Source organism: Diaphorina citri, unplaced genomic scaffold (genome assembly GCF_000475195.1).
Source record: "Diaphorina citri unplaced genomic scaffold, Diaci psyllid genome assembly version 1.1 scaffold109, whole genome shotgun sequence".
Lineage (NCBI taxonomy): Eukaryota > Metazoa > Arthropoda > Insecta > Hemiptera > Psyllidae > Diaphorina > Diaphorina citri.
This window is the reverse complement of record NW_007377546.1, coordinates 180,115-197,288: the sequence shown is the minus strand read 5'-3', so window position 1 is coordinate 197,288 and position 17,174 is coordinate 180,115. Positions and strand designations below refer to the sequence as shown.

Genomic DNA, 17,174 nt, shown 5'->3' with positions numbered 1-17,174 from the left:
ACACCAAAGAACAAACAACATGCGAAAGTTATGTAATTTTATATTTCCTTAACAATCTTTATCTTTTAGATACTTGTAGCATATCAATAAACTGTAAACCTCACTTAGCAAAAGAGCTCGTACGGGGCCCCCAACGGCCGATGCTTCCTCTTTTGAGGTTCTGAGCTTTTTACTTTCTATTACTATAGTATAGCGAGCTATAATAGTAATGAAAGTATTGCAATCGGTTCAAATTTTCAAAATCGGCAAATGGTTAATGTTCGTTCTCGGAAAGGGCTGAATTTCTCCTATCCTGTCTTGGTTCTATCTTCGAATTCGGGACGACAGGTCCCTCCGTCAAACCTCTTTAAAAAAATTTAGGACTAGGCTGGAGATGGATGGCTTTCAGTGAAATTCGGCTCTCCTTTTTCACATACTCGAGGGCGGCCTAATAGCGAGACACTCGAACATTACCTCATAGATTGTAACACAGGCAGAGATCAGATGTAGTCTGGCAAACATTACCTGGACTAGATGAGGCTTGGCTTCCTGAAACAAGACAAGATGATTGAAATGCCTAATGTATTATCTAGTTGTTTCGTTGATACGAAATAAAAACGGCCGTGAAATTTTCATCTAAAAAAAGAAAGGAATCGGAAATCGACCGAAAGGACTCATCACAGACAAATTACCATTTTCCTACTTAGGTACATATTTATTTCACTTTCTTTCTGCGCTCGGAGTAAAAAGTGCAAAGGCCGACGGCAGAATCGCTTACACAGAATAGAATAGAATATAATACCTTGTTTATCCAGCCCGAATGTACGTAGAATAGTAGTTGTTCTATATCAGTTAAATTAATGAATCAATAACATGAAAATAAATACAGACATTTTGTAAAAATACAATAGAGTGTGTACATACGGTCAGAATTCGAACACGGCGGTAGTAGCGACTGATTTGATTGGAGAATACCACAAGCATAATGAAGAAGCCATGTAGGTGAACCTTGCCTTCTTTCTCTAGCTTATCAGAGAACTCGGCCACTAGCTGAGGAAATCGCAAGATGTGGTCCAGTAGTATGCCCCACTCTTCCTAGAAAAGGGAGAAAAGATATTGGGATAAGTATTTCACAGACAATTCAGCTTTGTCGCTCTACTTCAGGAACCGCATAAGTTAGATTATAATAAAAGGACGAAAAAAAAAAGAATGGACGTTGTCTGGCTAGAACGAAAATAAATAGATTTCTTTCCGTGAAAAGCACTGTATAGAAAAAAATACAAATATCTCGAAATTAACGGTTATCACCTGGAGAAATACAAAAAATCAACAGCATACAATGGCGGGGGAGTTATACGAGTCGGATTTCAAGAAGGACTTTGAAAAGGCCGTCATGTACATTTCGGAAATCGGCGACAAAACTCAAAAGCGTACCGCTATCCGGTGGATGAACAAAATTCTGTCGCTCAAATCGGAAGACCCTCAGGTGAAGAAGAATAGGAATTGTTTCCTCAAATACTATCTGACCTTGCTGAAGAATACTTCGGAAGCTGTGAGTGAGCAGAGTAGAGAGAAACCATTGGATATTATGAGTCAGTGGTCGCTGGATAAGAAAACCTACGTGGCTATCAAGCCTTTACCCAATGAGGGAGCGTTGATCTATATGGCGGTATCTGACGACCCTAGCACGGGATGGGACTTTCCTAAACCTACACAGTCCACGGAGTAGACGTCAGAATATATGATTATATATATGTAAGATTAAATAAATTGGAAAAATAAAAGTTCAGTTTAATAAATAAACTGAAAAAGAGTTCAGCTTTTTTGTTCGACATTTTTTTTTTTTCTTCTTTTCTGAAATCAAATTAGGCTCGATAGCGAAGTACTGACTTAAACTGGTAAGGCCAAAAAAGCCAGTCAAATGGCAACTATCACGTATTGGTCACCTTTTAAAATATTTAAGAGCATGTGTGTTGCTTTTCTTCAGTGACTTACGTCTTTACTCAGCAAGGAAAATTCAGTGAGTTCTATGCTAGGCAGAGGTGGATAAATATTTTGTTCTACTTTGGAGTGGTAAGTGTTCAGAATGGTTTTCAACCGTACATAGTTGTACACAACAAATATTGCATCTGAAACAGAGGACAAATAAAGAATGCTAGTCTCAGTTCTCAGAAGATTTTTTACCCCACATAGTTCAAGATTGAGGAAGTTTTCATTAGTATCCCGCGGAGTTTGGTTAATAGGTCACAGAAACAGAAACTAAATGAAAGATGTATAGTTTAAATAATTGTAGAATCCTAACAAACAAATATGCTAATTACTGTCTGTGGTAATATTGCAATTAGAAGAGAGTACATAAAGTAGATTGTAACATGTAGACTTGGTTTAACCATGAAGAGGACTTACTATCTACTCAGTGGTATTATTTTCCTTGCTGGCAAGCTCCAAGATCTGTGTCACGTTTAAATTAGCTCTAGCTGCTCTAGGGTACAATAGAATATGATCAAAATAAAACAAAAAATTTGGGATACATGAAAATTTTGTATGTACAGAAAATACGTTTATTTACAAGTTAAGTGAGTCAAAAGTAATGCATTTGTCATACAATACGTAAATAATAGAAAAGGGAAAGAAAATAGTAAAATTCTAAAAGTATTTTGTGTATCTATAGGCATCTACCAGCTTTTGTTGAGAACATGACCGATATTGAAACAATATAGTTTATATAGTTCCAGTTCTATTTTCAAAATCCACTATAAGATAAAATTACATTTGAACCATCCAGACTTAGGTGATCCCTAGAAAAACAATTTACACGACATAACCTGAGTACTTTCCACTTATATGTGGATTCCACTATCTGGTCCATGCCTATCCGGAGACGGGAAAATTTGGTCAGAAAATTTCCGCCCGACCGGGATTCGAACCCAGCACCTCCGAGAGTGCTTAGTGTCTATTTCTCATCCAGTTCTATTTTCAAAATCCACTATAAGATAAAATTACATTTGAACCATCCAGACTTAGGTGATCCCTAGAAAAACAATTTACACGGCATAACCTGGGTACTTTCCACTTAAATGTGGATTCCACTATCTGGTCCATGCCTATCCGGGGACAGGAAAATTTGGTCAGAAAAATTTCGCCCGGCCGGGATTTGAACCCAGCACCTCTATTTCTCGACATCACTGTCACTTTCACCTCCCGAATAATACTCGCTCACATCAATGCTAAACTTATACTCCTGATCACAACCTAGGTATGCATCACTCATAAAGTACAGCGCATAGGAATGATGGCCAGGATTGGGAGCTACAAAGTCCAGCTTGATTTTGGCCTTCTGCTGTAGGGTAAGACGTTTGATCGAAAGAAGCGAGTTGGTTTTCGGATCCCCAATCACCACCCATCAACCGTACATAGTTGTACACAACAAATATTGCATCTGAAACAGAGGACAAATAAAGAATGCTAGTCTCAGTTCTCAGAAGATTTTTAATTTTTACCCCACACAGTTTAAGATTGAGGAACTTTTCATTAGTATCCCGTGGAGTTTGGTTAATAGGTAAAGATCACATTGTGCATTTTAAAAACGACAATATTTTAAAGGCAGATCAAAAGATCAAGCTTTCTTTTTATGAAATTTCAAGGCAACCCGGTCAATGAGATGATTGAAACAATTTAAATAGGTAATATTTAGCTCTGAAATAAAGTGCATTTTAAAAACGACAATATTTTAAAGGCAGATCAAAAGATCAAGCTTTCTTTTTATGAAATTTCAAGGCAACCCGGTCAATGAGCTGATTAAAACAATTTAAATAGGTAGGTAATCTTTAGCTCTGGAATAAGTTGGACCTTCTACTTTGTTTCAATACATTTTTACTGTTTTACCTTTAGTATTGTGAGATATTTCTCCTGAGGCTGACAGTCTGGAAGAACTTGCCACACTGGCATGGAATAAATTAAACTTTACACTGGTGTCAACAAGATGTTCTGAGGATGAGGCTGAGTCCATTCCATTTGACATACTGTTAACTTCTGATGACTTTAAACTGGAAATACATGGAATAGAAAAGTATTCATGATACAGGTACTTTAAAACCAGTTAGAAAGTAACACATGTCAGGAGTTGCCCATCAGGACACTTTTCCTTGTACCTCCCAATATGTACTTCCCTACAATATGATAGCTAGCTTCCAAGGCAGAACAACTTATATGCATTGATGTGCACCATTTTTAATTTGCAGAAAGAAGTGAAGCAACTGCTACATTAGACTAGTCTGTGTCATAGCATCCTCAATCCTCATACCATAGAATACTTCCCATTTCTTCACTGGGTGAACATGAGAACTATTTAGATAAAAATTAGTCACCTGAAATATTTCTCAGTAGTAAGCTCACATTTCTTCTTCCCGTCTTCCACGCCCATCACAAATATTCTCTTGTACCCTGCTGGCACTTCACTCCTATTTGTCAAATAAAACTTGAGACAAACTTCACTATCTTCTGTCCTAAGCTCATAGCCCAACTTTTGTACCAACTTGGTTGTCAATTCCAATGCCTTGTCAATCCTCAGCTGTGTAAGGGCATTCTTTACACCTGTGTCTTTTTGTAGAACAATCTGAAAGTGTCAAACAAACTACATAATTAATTTCCGAGTATTACTATTAGGTATATGGGCAGATATTGTGGACAAAGAATTAAGGAGTGTGCAGCCAGTGCCCAAATTATTTGAATCCAAACAAGTTGGGTAAAAAAGAGGACAGAGACCAGAGCAGATTTTAGCAAAGATACTAGAAAGAGACCAAACTACTTACCTAAATGTAAATTTCTCACCTTTTTGTTGGTTTTGTAAAACCCATAGGATTTATTTTTGTTCTGAACTCCTTGAAGAGTTTTCCTGAAGACAACGTCTTTATTGAAAAATAAGTGAATGTAGTCCGTAGAAATGTTGACAGCTTTCAATGGAAGGTACCACTTGCTCTTGGATTCTTCTATCAGGACATCTACATTTTCCTGGAAAATTGATTAGAGTAAAGGGCTTTACTTGTGGATTTGACTCACATGAACACAAATGGAAAATATTTTAATTACCTACTTATTGGTTACTATTCAGAATAAACCTCAAAAGTGTTTTGGTTGGAACAGTGGACTTCTTCTGATTTAACCTTTCAAGAATTGGACATTGAGGTTTACAAGTAAAATTGAATATCTAATAAATAGTTGGTACTACTTATACTTACAGTGCAGTCATTCAGAGGTCTCCTCAGAATAGAAATGTCACCTTTGTGCCTGAACTTTTCTTTTTCAAAATAAATGAATTTGTGTTCCAGTAAGCTCTCACTTGGTATGTGAAAAGAGGCATAGAGGCACTTTGTAAATTTGAATATTAAATACTCCTCCATATATCTTAATCTTTCAAGCTTGATGGATAATTTGGGGCTGAAATAGAATACGAAACTGCTTGAATTCTTGAAGAGTTTTCCTGAAGACAACGTCTTTATTGAAAAATAAGTGAATGTAGTCCGTAGAAATGTTGACAGCTTTCAATGGAAGGCACCACTTGCTCTTGGATTCTTCTATCAGGACATCTACATTTTCCTGGAAAATTGATTAGAGTAAAGGGCTTTAGTTGTGGATTTGACTCATATGAACACAAATGGAAAATATTTTAATTACCTACTTATTGGTTACTGTTCAGAATAAACCTCAATAGTGTTTTGGTTGGAATAGTGGACTTCTTCTGATTTAACCTTTCAAGAATTGGACATTGAGGTTTACTAGTAAAATTGAATATCTAATAAATAGTTGGTACTACTTATACTTACAGTGCAGTCATTCAGAGGTCTCTTCAGAATAGAAATGTCACCTTTGTGCCTGAACTTTTCTTTTTCAAAATAAATGAATTTGTGTTCTAGTAAGCTCTCACTTGGTATGTGAAAAGAGGCATAGAGGCACTTTGTAAATTTGAATATCAAATACTCCTCCATCTTTCAAGCTTGATGGATAATTTGGGGCTGAAATAGAATACGAAACTGCTTGACTGATATTAATAAATTGATAAAGATAAGATAGGGATTAGATTAGGAGAAGAAAAACCAAAGGGAAAAACTCAAAGCAAACACCTTTCACTTTTGAGAATTTGAGATTTTTTTGATTGATAATTTTAAAATTTCGCGGTTGAAGAAGAATCGAAATGAAAATATCGATATTTTGAAATATCGATTACAACATTCGATTCGATAACATAAACAAAACAACCGCGGGAAAGTTTGAATTTAAAGAAAATTTGAAAAGGAAAAGGTGGACTGTGGAGGACTGGAGGAGCCCGAAGGCTGAAAATTTTCCTCGAAAGAAACAAGAATCATTGTTAAATTCAAGTGTTCTTATTTCAGTTGATAAAGGTAAGTGAGCTACATATTGCAGTAGAGTCCAGGTATGTTCGTTCAAGATCAGCTCTATGTGCCCTAAAATTGGAATTGATACCATTACTTCCGAGCAGATGTAAAAAATGTGTAGTCAGCTTACAATACAATTTAGCGAGCAGATGTAAAAAATATGTTGTCAGCTTACAATGATATGGAACACACTTTTGGATATTATTGGGTCTGTCTGTAAACAGTGTAAACCCATGGATTAAATTGCATGACAGAGGATATGAGCTTGAGGCACCAAACTTGACTAACATTAAGGTTAACAGCTAGCTACCTACCTTTCATATTTTCAGGGACCCATTGCACTTTAATACCTACTGTAGCTGATCAATCAACCAACAATGAATCAAGCTGAAGTAACCAAACTTGTATCCCGATTACGGATCCCAATCCTGGCTAAGCACAGAAGATTACGTAATCCTGAAGGCCCACAAGGGCGAGTAAAGAAACTCAGATCTATTGTAACAGCACTGCTGAAATATGAAAGGATAGAAGTGTATCACTATGATGGTGATGAAGCCAGAGGTGAGAGTTTGTCAAGTTCCTATTTATTGAAAGATGTAATAATAGTTCAAAGATAACCCTACTCTTGTGTGGAAGCAGTTGTTATTGTAGCAGTGCCTCCTTTTGTCACAAGTCCTCCTTGTCCATAACTCAAACTTGTAACTTTGCAGAAGCAGTAACTCAAACTTGTTTTTGCTATGGTCAAATTTCTTGACCCCGCCGGGAATCGAACCCGGGTCTCCCGCGTGCAAGGCAAGTGCAGTGACCACTATGCCATGGGAGCTGACTATCACTTTATAATAGTTCATTTATCATATTATTTCAGGCTATGTAGAACGTTTGATCTCTGATGCCATCAGACATGGAGATACTCACAAGGAAACAATGGACATGGCTGACTTTTGGATAGAAGAGAAGAACATTGTACACAAGCTATTCAAAGTTCTTGTCCCAAGGTTTCAAAACACAACTGTATCATACACACGTGCATACAATGCCCCCATTCCTCATGCCACACCAGAGAAATCTGATTTAAGCTTCCACTCTGTGATAGAACTCAGGGGCAATCCTTTCCCTCCACTAGTTCAGAGAGCGGTGGACAGTAGACTTCACATACAGAATGTCCTGCTTGATGAAGCTAAGAAGGAATACAGAGCTCAGAAGTATGCAGAAATAGCTCAGGACTTGGAATCTAGAGCCAATGCTGACAGTAGTGCTAAGAGTGAAGAACTGGCACAAAACAATAGTCAAACTCCCAGTGAGACAACTACAGAAACAGAAACTAAATGAAAGATGTATAGTTTAAATAATTGTAGAATCCTAACAAACAAATATGCTAATTACTGTCTGTGGTAATCTTGCAATTAGAAGAGAGTACATAAAGTAGATTGTAACATGTAGACTTGGTTTAACCATGAAGAGGACTTGCTATCTACTCAGTGGTATTATGATCCTTGCTGGCAAGCTCCAAGATCTGTGTCACGTTTAAATTAGATCTAGGGTACAATAGAATATGATCAAAATAAAACAAAAAATTTGGGATACATGAAAATTTTGTATGTACAAAAAATTGACGTTTATTTACAAGTTAAGTGAGTCAAAAGTAATGCATTTGTCATACAATACGTAAATAATAGAAAAGGGAAAGAAAATAGTAAAATTCTAAAAGTATTTTGTATATCTATAGGCATCTACCAGCTTTTGTTGAGAACATGACCGATATTGAAACAATATAGTTTATATAGTTCCAGTTCTATTTTCAAAATCCACTATAAGATAAAATTACATTTGAACCATCCAGACTTAGGTGATCCCTAGAAAAACAATTTACACGACATAACCTGAGTACTTTCCACTTATATGTGGATTCCACTATCTGGTCCATGCCTATCCGGAGACGGGAAAATTTGGTCAGAAAATTTCCGCCCGACCGGGATTCGAACCCAGCACCTCCGAGAGTGCTTAGTGTCTATTTCTCAACATCACTGTCACTTTCACCTCCCGAATAATACTCGCTCACATCAATGCTAAACTTATACTCCTGATCACAACCTAGGTATGCATCACTCATAAAGTACAGCGCATAGGAATGATGGCCAGGATTGGGAGCTACAAAGTCCAGCTTGATTTTGGCCTTCTGCTGTAGGGTAAGACGTTTGATCGAAAGAAGCGAGTTGGTTTTCGGATCCCCAATCACCACCCACCAGCCTTCCTCTCGTTTCTGAAACAATGAAGTGATCATATTATTAGAATATTGTAAAACTATTTATGGACTTAACTTTAGGGGCACGGTTACCCCAGTGGTAACGCTCTTGCTTGTCATGCAGAAGGTCCCGGGTTCGAATCCCACCATCGACACAATTTTGTACTCGTTTTTCGATTGCAAATGTTTCATCGGGTTACTTTCTAGTGTTCTCGTGTTGTCCCAGCACCTGAATGGGAAGTATCGTTCTTCTCGCCTATCTGATGAGAGGCATACTACGACACAGACCACACGCATTTAATGTAGGAGTTGTTTTATTGCTAGGATATAAAAACGGCGGTAAAACACAAATCTGTTTTTTAAAAGGTTCGACAGAGGGAACTGTAACTACTAAGGTCTTATCATCCCGAAATCGAAGAAAGAAGGAAGACAAAATAAAAGAAAGTCAGCCGTTCCGAGAACGAACATTCTATAAAATAAAATAATAAATACACTCACCTGTGGATAGAAGGGCGCAATGACAGGCCCCGTCACTTCATCCTCCCGATCCAAATTGACCACCACATTGACGGAACTGCCCGAACTAATCCGATCCTTGTTGAGTACTTCGTACGAGAGCTCAATGTTCGGATAGCGGTTACAGAACCTGGCGACGTCAGCTAGCTGGGACTCGCTTAGTTGTAGCAGACGGAGTCGGTCGTCATCCTCGAGTTCCATGATGTCGAACACTGTCTCCACACCCTGGGGAGAAAACATGGAGGTGAAATATGAGACGTGAGATATTATGCCATCAAACTTGTTTGTGCTCATGCGTTTCTGCGCATTTCGTAAACTTTGACGTCACGACTCTTTGAAATTTTTCATTAGAACGGCAAATAAAAATTAAATTTTCTACCTTTTTTAAAGTTACTTTTTCGGGGTTTTGACCTCAGATTTCGATTTTTCACAACTTTTTACGTAAGAATCGACCATTCATAATTTTTTTACCCAAAAGCAACTGCTATATGGGTCTCACTACACACGTCACGAATTTTTTTTTCTCCGAACGACAGATAATGAATCAAGACAGAGTACCCCGCTGCGGCTCCTCAGAGTGATTGAGCACAAAACTCTAGTGTGAAAAATTAAAACCAAAGGTCAACTACAATTTGCTTTACCTTCTCAGTACACCGCTTGATAATGTCCGCATTGAAGTGAGGCAGTTGCTTCAGATAGGAATCCTTGCTCCACATGGCCTGAGTAATCATTTGAGCCACCTCCATAGCCGCTACAGCCGGGGAGAGCCAACCATTAGAACTAAGCACATCCACACAGGCCTGGATGAGACGAATTGCCTGAGGAAAAGAGAATGGAAGTGTTAATTGAGTGAACGATGGAGTTGTAAGTTTTATCTCGCTTTTCACTTTTCCTTTAGTTTGTCTGTTCATGTTTGTTTTTTTTTTCCACCATACATTACATTTAAATGGAAGGTCTTTTCTGACGAAATTCGTGTGTGCGGAGTCCAGTATGTAGGACTATTGTACTCGATCCTTCTTCCACCATAACTCTCAACAGTTGGTCCAATTTTGATGAAATTTGAAACTAACCTGCCGGACATAGAATATTTACATTTCTAATCTCTTCTATTTTCTTAGAATTCTACTCTATTCTAAGTAGTCATTTTACATGATATGGGAAATGGGCAGACTTACTTTGCTACAGGTTGAATGTGGGTATAGACTTACCTTGTTATAGGTTGAATGTGTGTGGCCAATTCCAGCTTGGGAAACTGGTGCACATACTTGTGAATGGTTTTGCCCAACTTCGGCACACGGATTAATTCTCCGATCTCGTTTGGGCCAAGGTCATACAATCTGGAATATACGGGAGAAAGTGATATATTGAACAAAAAGTTAAGATCTGAATTAATTTTAAGAGGGAAGACAGGATAGGAGAAAGCCAGCCGTTCCGAGAACGATCATCATCAGTTCGGAATAAAATCCGCCCAGGGCAGGTTTAAGTAAGTAATCTGATTGGCTAATTTAATCCGAGACTTAAACCGAGCTTGAACGCAGATTGTTAACTCGATAATTATCGATTTTTTTTTTGTATTCCTGTTAAAATCAATTTAATGGAGGCTGAACCAAGTCATACTTACCTCAGAGTCGACATCTTCCACTAGAATCCAGAATCCTTCTGATCCTCCATGTAGCTTCTCATCCCATTGGAAATCAGGACTGATGGTGAGTTCCACTCTCAATGTAGATCTGAGAAATCGTACACACAGGATAGCATGTCAATAAGAGGTCTTCCTAGGGTTAAAAACAGAGCGGAGAGCATAGAGCACGAAGAGGACGACGAATTCAAACCGCATAGAGCTGAGAGTCAAAAGCTCAATGCTCTTTATTCTCCGCTCCACAGAGCCTTCTTCTCGGTGACTCCGATGTATTGCTGTTCCAGTGCCACGGGCCGGAAGCTGTTGTCAAAGTAGAACAGACCCTGGGGGACGGAAGAGGAATGACGTCACTATACAGTATACAAGTTCACTATACATTAGCTTTGCCTGACTGGTTTAGGAGATGACAAAATAAAATGTTAAAAATCTGGTGTGATAATCACAAAGACGACATCCATGCCTATCTCACGGCACGGTTGCAAGCCGAAGGTCCTGGATTCGATTCCCGGCGGGGTCGAAGTTTTTCCGGCCATTTGTTTCGAGTTTGAGGTGCACTCAGCCTCGAGAGGACAATTGAGTAGCTATTTTAATCGAGTAGCGACCAGTGTTGGCATTAACAAATTCTTGAAATATGAAAATTGATTGCACTTATTAATGCTATGATATCCAAAAAAGTTGTGAAAAAACTCCGCTTTCCAACAAATAATTTCAGTATGACACGACTTTCTCATCACTTTTTTTACTCAGGGGATCCTAAAGCAGATATTTTCATCAATTTCCCGACAATTTTAACCAATTCCAATACCTACTTCCTCATTACATTGCATAAGTTCACATAGTGTAATGGAAAGTAAAAAGGCTAGGTGAGATATGGGAAATGGGCAGACTTACTTTGCTACAGGTTGAATGTGGGTATAGACTTACCTTGTTATAGGTTGAATGTGTGTGGCCAATTCTAGCTTGGGAAACTGGTGCACATACTTGTGAATGGTTTTGCCCAACTTCGGCACGCGGATTAATTCTCCAATCTCGTTTGGGCCAAGATCATACAATCTGGAATATACGGGAGAAAGTGATATATCGAACAAAAAGTTAAGATCTGAATTAATTTTAATTAGCTATGAGAGCTTCCAACACGGGCCCTCGCTCATCATGAAGCAAATGGATTTCATCCTGGAATAGAGAAACAGTTGAAATTTATTTAAAGAAATGCTCTATGTACATTAAAATAACCAGAGGTTAGATATAACGTTGAACACCGCGCCGTTTCGAGCTCTTGACATTCGCGCGCCTCCCCGCACGCTTGATTAATTTGGTCTAAAATCTAATCTGTTTTATTCCCATTCAAAGTCTAGCCAACAGAAAAAAAAAGAAAAAAAAAATCATCTGGCCTGATCTGTTCTAGTAGAGATTTAAATAGAATAGATGTTATACCCTGTTTATACTGCTGGAATAAGACTGGAAGTCACTTTACTTCCGCAGTCTAACCCTGCGTTCTGTCTAGGTAATTTGGCATAGAGAGAGTAGATAGGCCGGAGCATTAATTCCCACTCACCTCTCCCACGGGAAATTCTTCTTCTCGATTTTCTTGATGATCTCCTCAGGTATTTTCCGGAACTGCCGCAGTGGGGACATGGACTGCCACATTCTACGATCCACCATTTTGCACAGGGAGAGAGCTTTGTCAGCAAGTTGTGCCCAACCTCTGTACAGAACTGGGGACAGAGAGAAAATTCAATTGATAAAGAAGGGATTAATTCAGCCTAGTTACTAGTTAGTTTTGAGGATAGCGTGCTTGTCTTGTCTTGTAAGCGCTAGGTCGCGGGTTCCATTCCCGTCCAGGGCGAACTTCCTGAACGGATAAGGTTCGTTCTCGGAACGATTAGCTTTCGTCTATCCTGTCTTCCTTCTCTCTTCGATTTCGGGACGATAAGGCCTAATTCCCTCTATCAAAACTCTAAATGGAAAAAAACTGACTTGTATCGAACCACCAACTCCCAGCTCCAAAGTCTACTGCGCAAAACCTCTCCACTCACCTATTTCAAAGATGGCTCTCATGAGACGGGCAGCGGACTGCGTTACAAACACCATGTCTGACATCAGGGCAAAGCCTTCCAGTTTCAACTGCGATATATACGCTTGCAGCAGAATGTTCACTTTTGCTGATGGCTCATCAGTACTCTCCTTGATGGGGATAGGGGCGCGCTCCATTAACTTCTGGAGTTCCAGCTTCTCTTCTTCACGTACTGTGATGTGACGGAATTCACCGGATAGGGAGAATACTCTGGGGGAACATAAATATTAAGAACTATTAGAACAAAGCAGGAAACTTTGTGCCCGAGGGGACATCACACTAAGACCTTGTTCCCACTTGTCGTTCGGAAAAAAATCGTGTCGTGTCCAGTGGGAACACTCATTTAATTACATTGCCTACAAGGAATTTTGTAGAGTTCAGAAAAAAAAATCGTGTCGTGTGTGTAGTGGGAAAACTCTCATTTAAATTACATTGCCTACTAGGACAGTTTGTGTTGGTCGGAAAAAAATCGTGTCGTGTGTAGTGGGAACACTCTCATTTAAATTACATCGTCTACAGGACATTCGAAACTCACAAGTAGGAACGGGCCTTAAAGGTCCCGGCAGATTTTTTTTCGGCTCTGTGCTTGGAATACAGGTTGCCATCAGCCTAGTAATTTCGTTCAGGACAGCCACACTGCCCTCACGTGATGGTAGTGTGTTTCTATCTTAAGTTAATAATTATTTACACCCGATCAAGTGTTCTTACCTGAACAGCTCAATCTCGCTGAGCGTGGGTTTCAGCAGCTGGTTATAGGTGGCCATGGTTTCATGCGTACAATAATAGTGACTGGCTATTCTGCCCAGCTCTGTCACCTGCATATGCCCGCTCTTCCTATCGTACTTGATAAGGCCACTGCGCTCCAGATGTAACGCGGCGGTGTGGATGAGGTCTGCCCGGTGACATTCTAGCAGAGGGTCTTCCTTGAGGGCATCGTGCGATATACCGTATAGGTTGGGCGCTCGCAGCATTCTGAAATATTGAAATAGACATTAGAATAGACGACTAAGATAAATATAAAATAATATTTTAAAAGTATAGCACGTAAAAAAACCCCCTGTAATGAAAAAAAATTGCTCTACATACAAACACATTATTTGTAAATACACTTTGGAGAAGGAAGGAGCCTCGATATTCTTCTGAGTGTCCAAGGAATTTTAAAATTCCTAATTTCTTCCAACACACACTGAGATCAAAACTATGTCTATGCCAACTTCAAGTCCAGAACCATAACATAAATAAGACAGTTCTTTGTGTTTCAAAATTTTCCATTCTTACCTGATATAGAGATAGGTATATCCAAGCCAAGTGACTGCATCCTTCAGATTCTGCACAGTTCCCAGCACGATCTCTGCATTGAGCATATCGGGTAGTTTACTAATCATCTGAGACTCTACGGGTAACTGATGATTGAGTAGACTCAGGTAGTACTGTAACTCTGAGTGGTTAGTAATGAGAACACCTTCCCCCTTGGTGTCATACTGGGGCCGACCTGCTCGACCTAACATCTGAAATCAAAAGGTTTATGTGCCCTTAGTTAAGGCTGTTCAGAATTTCGTGCTGCCCTAAAGAAGGGTATCAAACGGGTTAAGAGCCGTTGGTTAAGACTGGCCGAATTTCGTGGCTTAAAGACCTGTTCCCATTTGTCGTGAGTTTCATCCGATTTTCTTCCCGAATGTCTTGTAGGCAATGTAATTTAAATGAGAGTGTTCCCACTACACACGACACGATTTTTCCCCCGAACGACAAGTGGGAACGGGACTTTAGGCTGCCCTGAAAAAAGGATATATGCACATCAGAGGAATTTGCATATACCCTTTTTTCAGAACTTTAAAACTCCTTAAAATTTGGAGGAGTGCAAAATCGCCTAAGGCTGCAAGTCCGTTTCAATATCTTCTAAGTCACATATTACCTTGGGAAAACACCTTTGTACATCCATTATTAATTTATCAAGAAAATAAACGAATGAATTGAAATGAAATTTTTGGTTCTAAAAACGAAACAGTTTAAAACGTGAGGAAAAAACTTCCCATTGAGGTGATCGGTCTACACGAGAACACCAAAAAGTAACCAGTTGAAATATTCGACATCGAAATACGAGTGCAATTTTTTTTGTCGTCTCTGGGAATCGAATAAGAGTCATTACCTGTAGGACATCCAAGGCACCAAGTTCCACCCATCGACCTTTCTCCGGGTTATAGATTTGTGTTCCCTTGATGATAACAGTGTGAGCTGGTAGATTCACACCCCAAGCTAGAGTAGCAGTTGACACTAGGACCTGAAAGTAAGACAAACAGTAAATAGAAATAGCTTGGGTGGAAGAGCTTACAGTGTGAGAATCCTGCCATTGAAGTCTAAAAGGAAGAAGTAGAATACATCGGAATCGCTTTCGCATTACTTCAAGGCGCATTCTTTTACATCCATGAACAAGAACATTTTTTCAAAAACTTTCCGGTTGAGAATCGAACCCGGGCAATCTTTAGTTAAAGGGGGGGGGGAATAAGACGTAAATTTTTGGTTCCTCTAAGAGTTGCTCTCAACTTGTGCGACTGTCTGCGATCTGCGAGTTAGAAAACCTCTCGTGAGCTACCGGTAGCTCGCGATTGACGGGTTGGCGATCCCTGCACTACACCATACATAAGGACCATAATTTTCTTCAAAAGTGTAACACTGAAAATGGTAGGTACTCACCTGAATATGTCGATCAGCAAACAAGTCTTCCACCAGGGTTCTGTCAACCACAGTGTGAGCTGGTAGATTCACACCCCAAGCTAGAGTAGCAGTTGACACTAGGACCTGAAAGTAAGACAAACAGTAAATAGAAATAGGTTGGGTGGAAGAGCTTACAGTCTGAGAATCCTGCCATTAAAGTCTAAAAAGAAGAAGTAGAAAAAAGCCTATGACCTAGGAGGTGGACAATCATTAATCAAAGCGCTACACATATGTACATAAGGACTTAGGAGAGTAGACTAGCGTCTAGCTGTGGGACTATAAACAGGGAGGAGAACAGCTAACCCTAACCAGCCTAGCTAGATAGCAGTTTTTCAAAGGGTTCTCTCTGCTTTTAAAGAACAAGCACAAGTCCTCATGATGGTTGACTGCGGTCCAGGACGAGCCTATTAAACATGGCTAGAGACCGTTAACCCGGTGTATGGCAGATAGAAGAAGGTATTTTTTCTTTATTCTGCCATCACCATTCGGCGAAAGCAAAAGCCGCTAAAACAACAAGGACCATAATTTTCTTCAAAAGTGTAGCAAAGTAAATGGCACTCACCTGAATATGTCGATCGGCGAACAAGTCTTCCACCAGGGTTCTGTCAACACGCGTCATACCGGCATGATGTATGGCAAACCCATAGGGTAGCAAATCCCTCAGTTCTCCATTCTTCACCTGGTCTGCCTCCGTCCTCAGCACTTCCATTGAGGCGGAGCCCTCGCGCAGAAATTGACCCAGAGTGTCCTTCTCCAGACACATGTCGCGGATAGCACGCGCTGTCTTGCCTGGGGACATACAATTGATTGATTAGGTAACGTTATAGGTATAATACAGGGTCGGGTCCACAAAGTTTTTTTTTTGAAGAGGTTTGGTAGAGGGAACTGTAACTGCTAAGGTCCTATTGTCCCGAAATCGAATAGAAAAGGAAGGCAAGATAGGAGAAAGCCAGCCGTTTCGAGAACGAACAATATCCGTTCAGGATAAAATCTGCCCCGGGCAGGAATCGAACCCGCGAAACAGCACTTACAAGGCAGATGCGCTACCAACCAAGCTAACTAGGCTGGCTACAAGTTATCATGTAACGAGAAAAATCATTAAGTTCAAACATACTTCATTCCGCCCCTGTTGAAAATCGGATCTGACCAAATAGGTTTTCTGGTAGGCCTTTAGGTCCTGCATCAACCCTCAAGGGTTGTACAATCGTTCGCGGAACACCCTGTATACTGCTGTTTCACTCACCTGTTTCTTTTCTCGAATGTACAAACACCAGCAGTTGGTTTCGGCCCGCATGCTCCATTACTTTCTCATACACAATATCGTTCATCACTTGGAACCTCTTCAGAGCCTTCTTCTCGGTGACTCCGATGTATTGCTGTTCCAGTGCCACGGGCCGGAAGCTGTTGTCAAAGTAGAACAGACCCTGGGGGGACGGAAGAAGAATGACGTCACTATACAGTATACAAGTTCACTATACATTTAATCCGTACTGTGGGGGTGTCACAACCTTCCTAAATCTAAATTTTCGAGAAACCTACCAGCAGCAAACACTAATAAGTGTGGTCCTAAAAATTGTAAGATACAAGAACAGTAGAGGATTTGCGGTCAGTCCGTTTCCG

The 17,174-nt window shown here is 39.8% G+C and overlaps 4 protein-coding genes across 4 annotated transcripts in view; 1 reads left to right on the top strand and 3 right to left on the bottom strand.

Annotated features, from left to right (window-relative positions):
* Positions 1-20: 20 nt before the first annotated feature.
* Positions 21-6,111, bottom strand: LOC103524637 (DALR anticodon-binding domain-containing protein 3-like). The gene is made up of 8 exons (XM_008489666.3): positions 6,018-6,111; positions 5,217-5,442; positions 4,810-4,989; positions 4,347-4,594; positions 3,865-4,025; positions 1,975-2,108; positions 904-1,074; positions 21-528 (listed from the first exon to the last, which is right to left on the bottom strand). Exons 2-8 carry the CDS (start codon positions 5,376-5,378, stop codon positions 409-411), a joined length of 1,176 nt encoding a protein of 391 aa, XP_008487888.1. The 5' UTR covers positions 5,379-5,442; positions 6,018-6,111; the 3' UTR covers positions 21-408.
* On the bottom strand, positions 5,392-6,109 carry LOC103524636. Its single transcript, XM_008489665.3, has 2 exons — positions 5,802-6,109; positions 5,392-5,574 (listed from the first exon to the last, which is right to left on the bottom strand). Exons 1-2 carry the CDS (start codon positions 5,961-5,963, stop codon positions 5,392-5,394), a joined length of 345 nt encoding a protein of 114 aa, XP_008487887.1. The 5' UTR covers positions 5,964-6,109.
* A 128-nt stretch (positions 6,112-6,239) lies between the features above and the next one.
* On the top strand, positions 6,240-8,051 carry LOC103524628 (39S ribosomal protein L17, mitochondrial). Its single transcript, XM_008489657.3, has 3 exons — positions 6,240-6,377; positions 6,701-6,932; positions 7,237-8,051. The coding sequence occupies exons 2-3, from the start codon at positions 6,749-6,751 to the stop codon at positions 7,698-7,700; spliced, it is 648 nt and encodes a 215-aa protein (XP_008487879.1). The 5' UTR covers positions 6,240-6,377; positions 6,701-6,748; the 3' UTR covers positions 7,701-8,051.
* Positions 8,052-8,204: 153 nt separating this feature from the next.
* LOC103524635 (putative U5 small nuclear ribonucleoprotein 200 kDa helicase) overlaps positions 8,205-17,174 on the bottom strand; it is a 19,058-nt gene continuing 10,088 nt past the window's right edge. Inside the window, exons 17-28 of the mRNA XM_017449689.2 lie at positions 16,798-16,978; positions 16,117-16,343; positions 14,989-15,120; positions 14,121-14,350; positions 13,551-13,814; positions 12,805-13,052; positions 12,324-12,483; positions 11,693-11,821; positions 10,751-10,859; positions 9,771-9,947; positions 9,112-9,354; positions 8,205-8,631 (exon numbers count right to left, since the gene is read on the bottom strand). Coding sequence (XP_017305178.1) covers positions 8,380-8,631; positions 9,112-9,354; positions 9,771-9,947; positions 10,751-10,859; positions 11,693-11,821; positions 12,324-12,483; positions 12,805-13,052; positions 13,551-13,814; positions 14,121-14,350; positions 14,989-15,120; positions 16,117-16,343; positions 16,798-16,978 — 2,352 coding nt within the window. The 3' untranslated portion in view covers positions 8,205-8,379. The remainder of the gene's footprint in view (positions 8,632-9,111; positions 9,355-9,770; positions 9,948-10,750; positions 10,860-11,692; positions 11,822-12,323; positions 12,484-12,804; positions 13,053-13,550; positions 13,815-14,120; positions 14,351-14,988; positions 15,121-16,116; positions 16,344-16,797; positions 16,979-17,174) is intronic.

Coding starts and splice junctions, on each gene's coding strand:
- LOC103524637 (XM_008489666.3), bottom strand. CDS start 5,378: ATGGAGGAGTATTTAATATTCAAATTTACAAAGTGCCTCTATGCCTCT. Junction 4,990..5,216: donor GACCTCTGAATGACTGCACT/GTAAGTATAAGT, acceptor TCAATTTTCCAG/GAAAATGTAGATGTCCTGAT. Junction 4,595..4,809: donor TTTACAAAACCAACAAAAAG/GTGAGAAATTTA, acceptor TGACACTTTCAG/ATTGTTCTACAAAAAGACAC.
- LOC103524636 (XM_008489665.3), bottom strand. CDS start 5,963: ATGGAGGAGTATTTGATATTCAAATTTACAAAGTGCCTCTATGCCTCT. Junction 5,575..5,801: donor GACCTCTGAATGACTGCACT/GTAAGTATAAGT, acceptor TCAATTTTCCAG/GAAAATGTAGATGTCCTGAT.
- LOC103524628 (XM_008489657.3), top strand. CDS start 6,749: ATGAATCAAGCTGAAGTAACCAAACTTGTATCCCGATTACGGATCCCA. Junction 6,933..7,236: donor TGATGGTGATGAAGCCAGAG/GTGAGAGTTTGT, acceptor ATATTATTTCAG/GCTATGTAGAACGTTTGATC.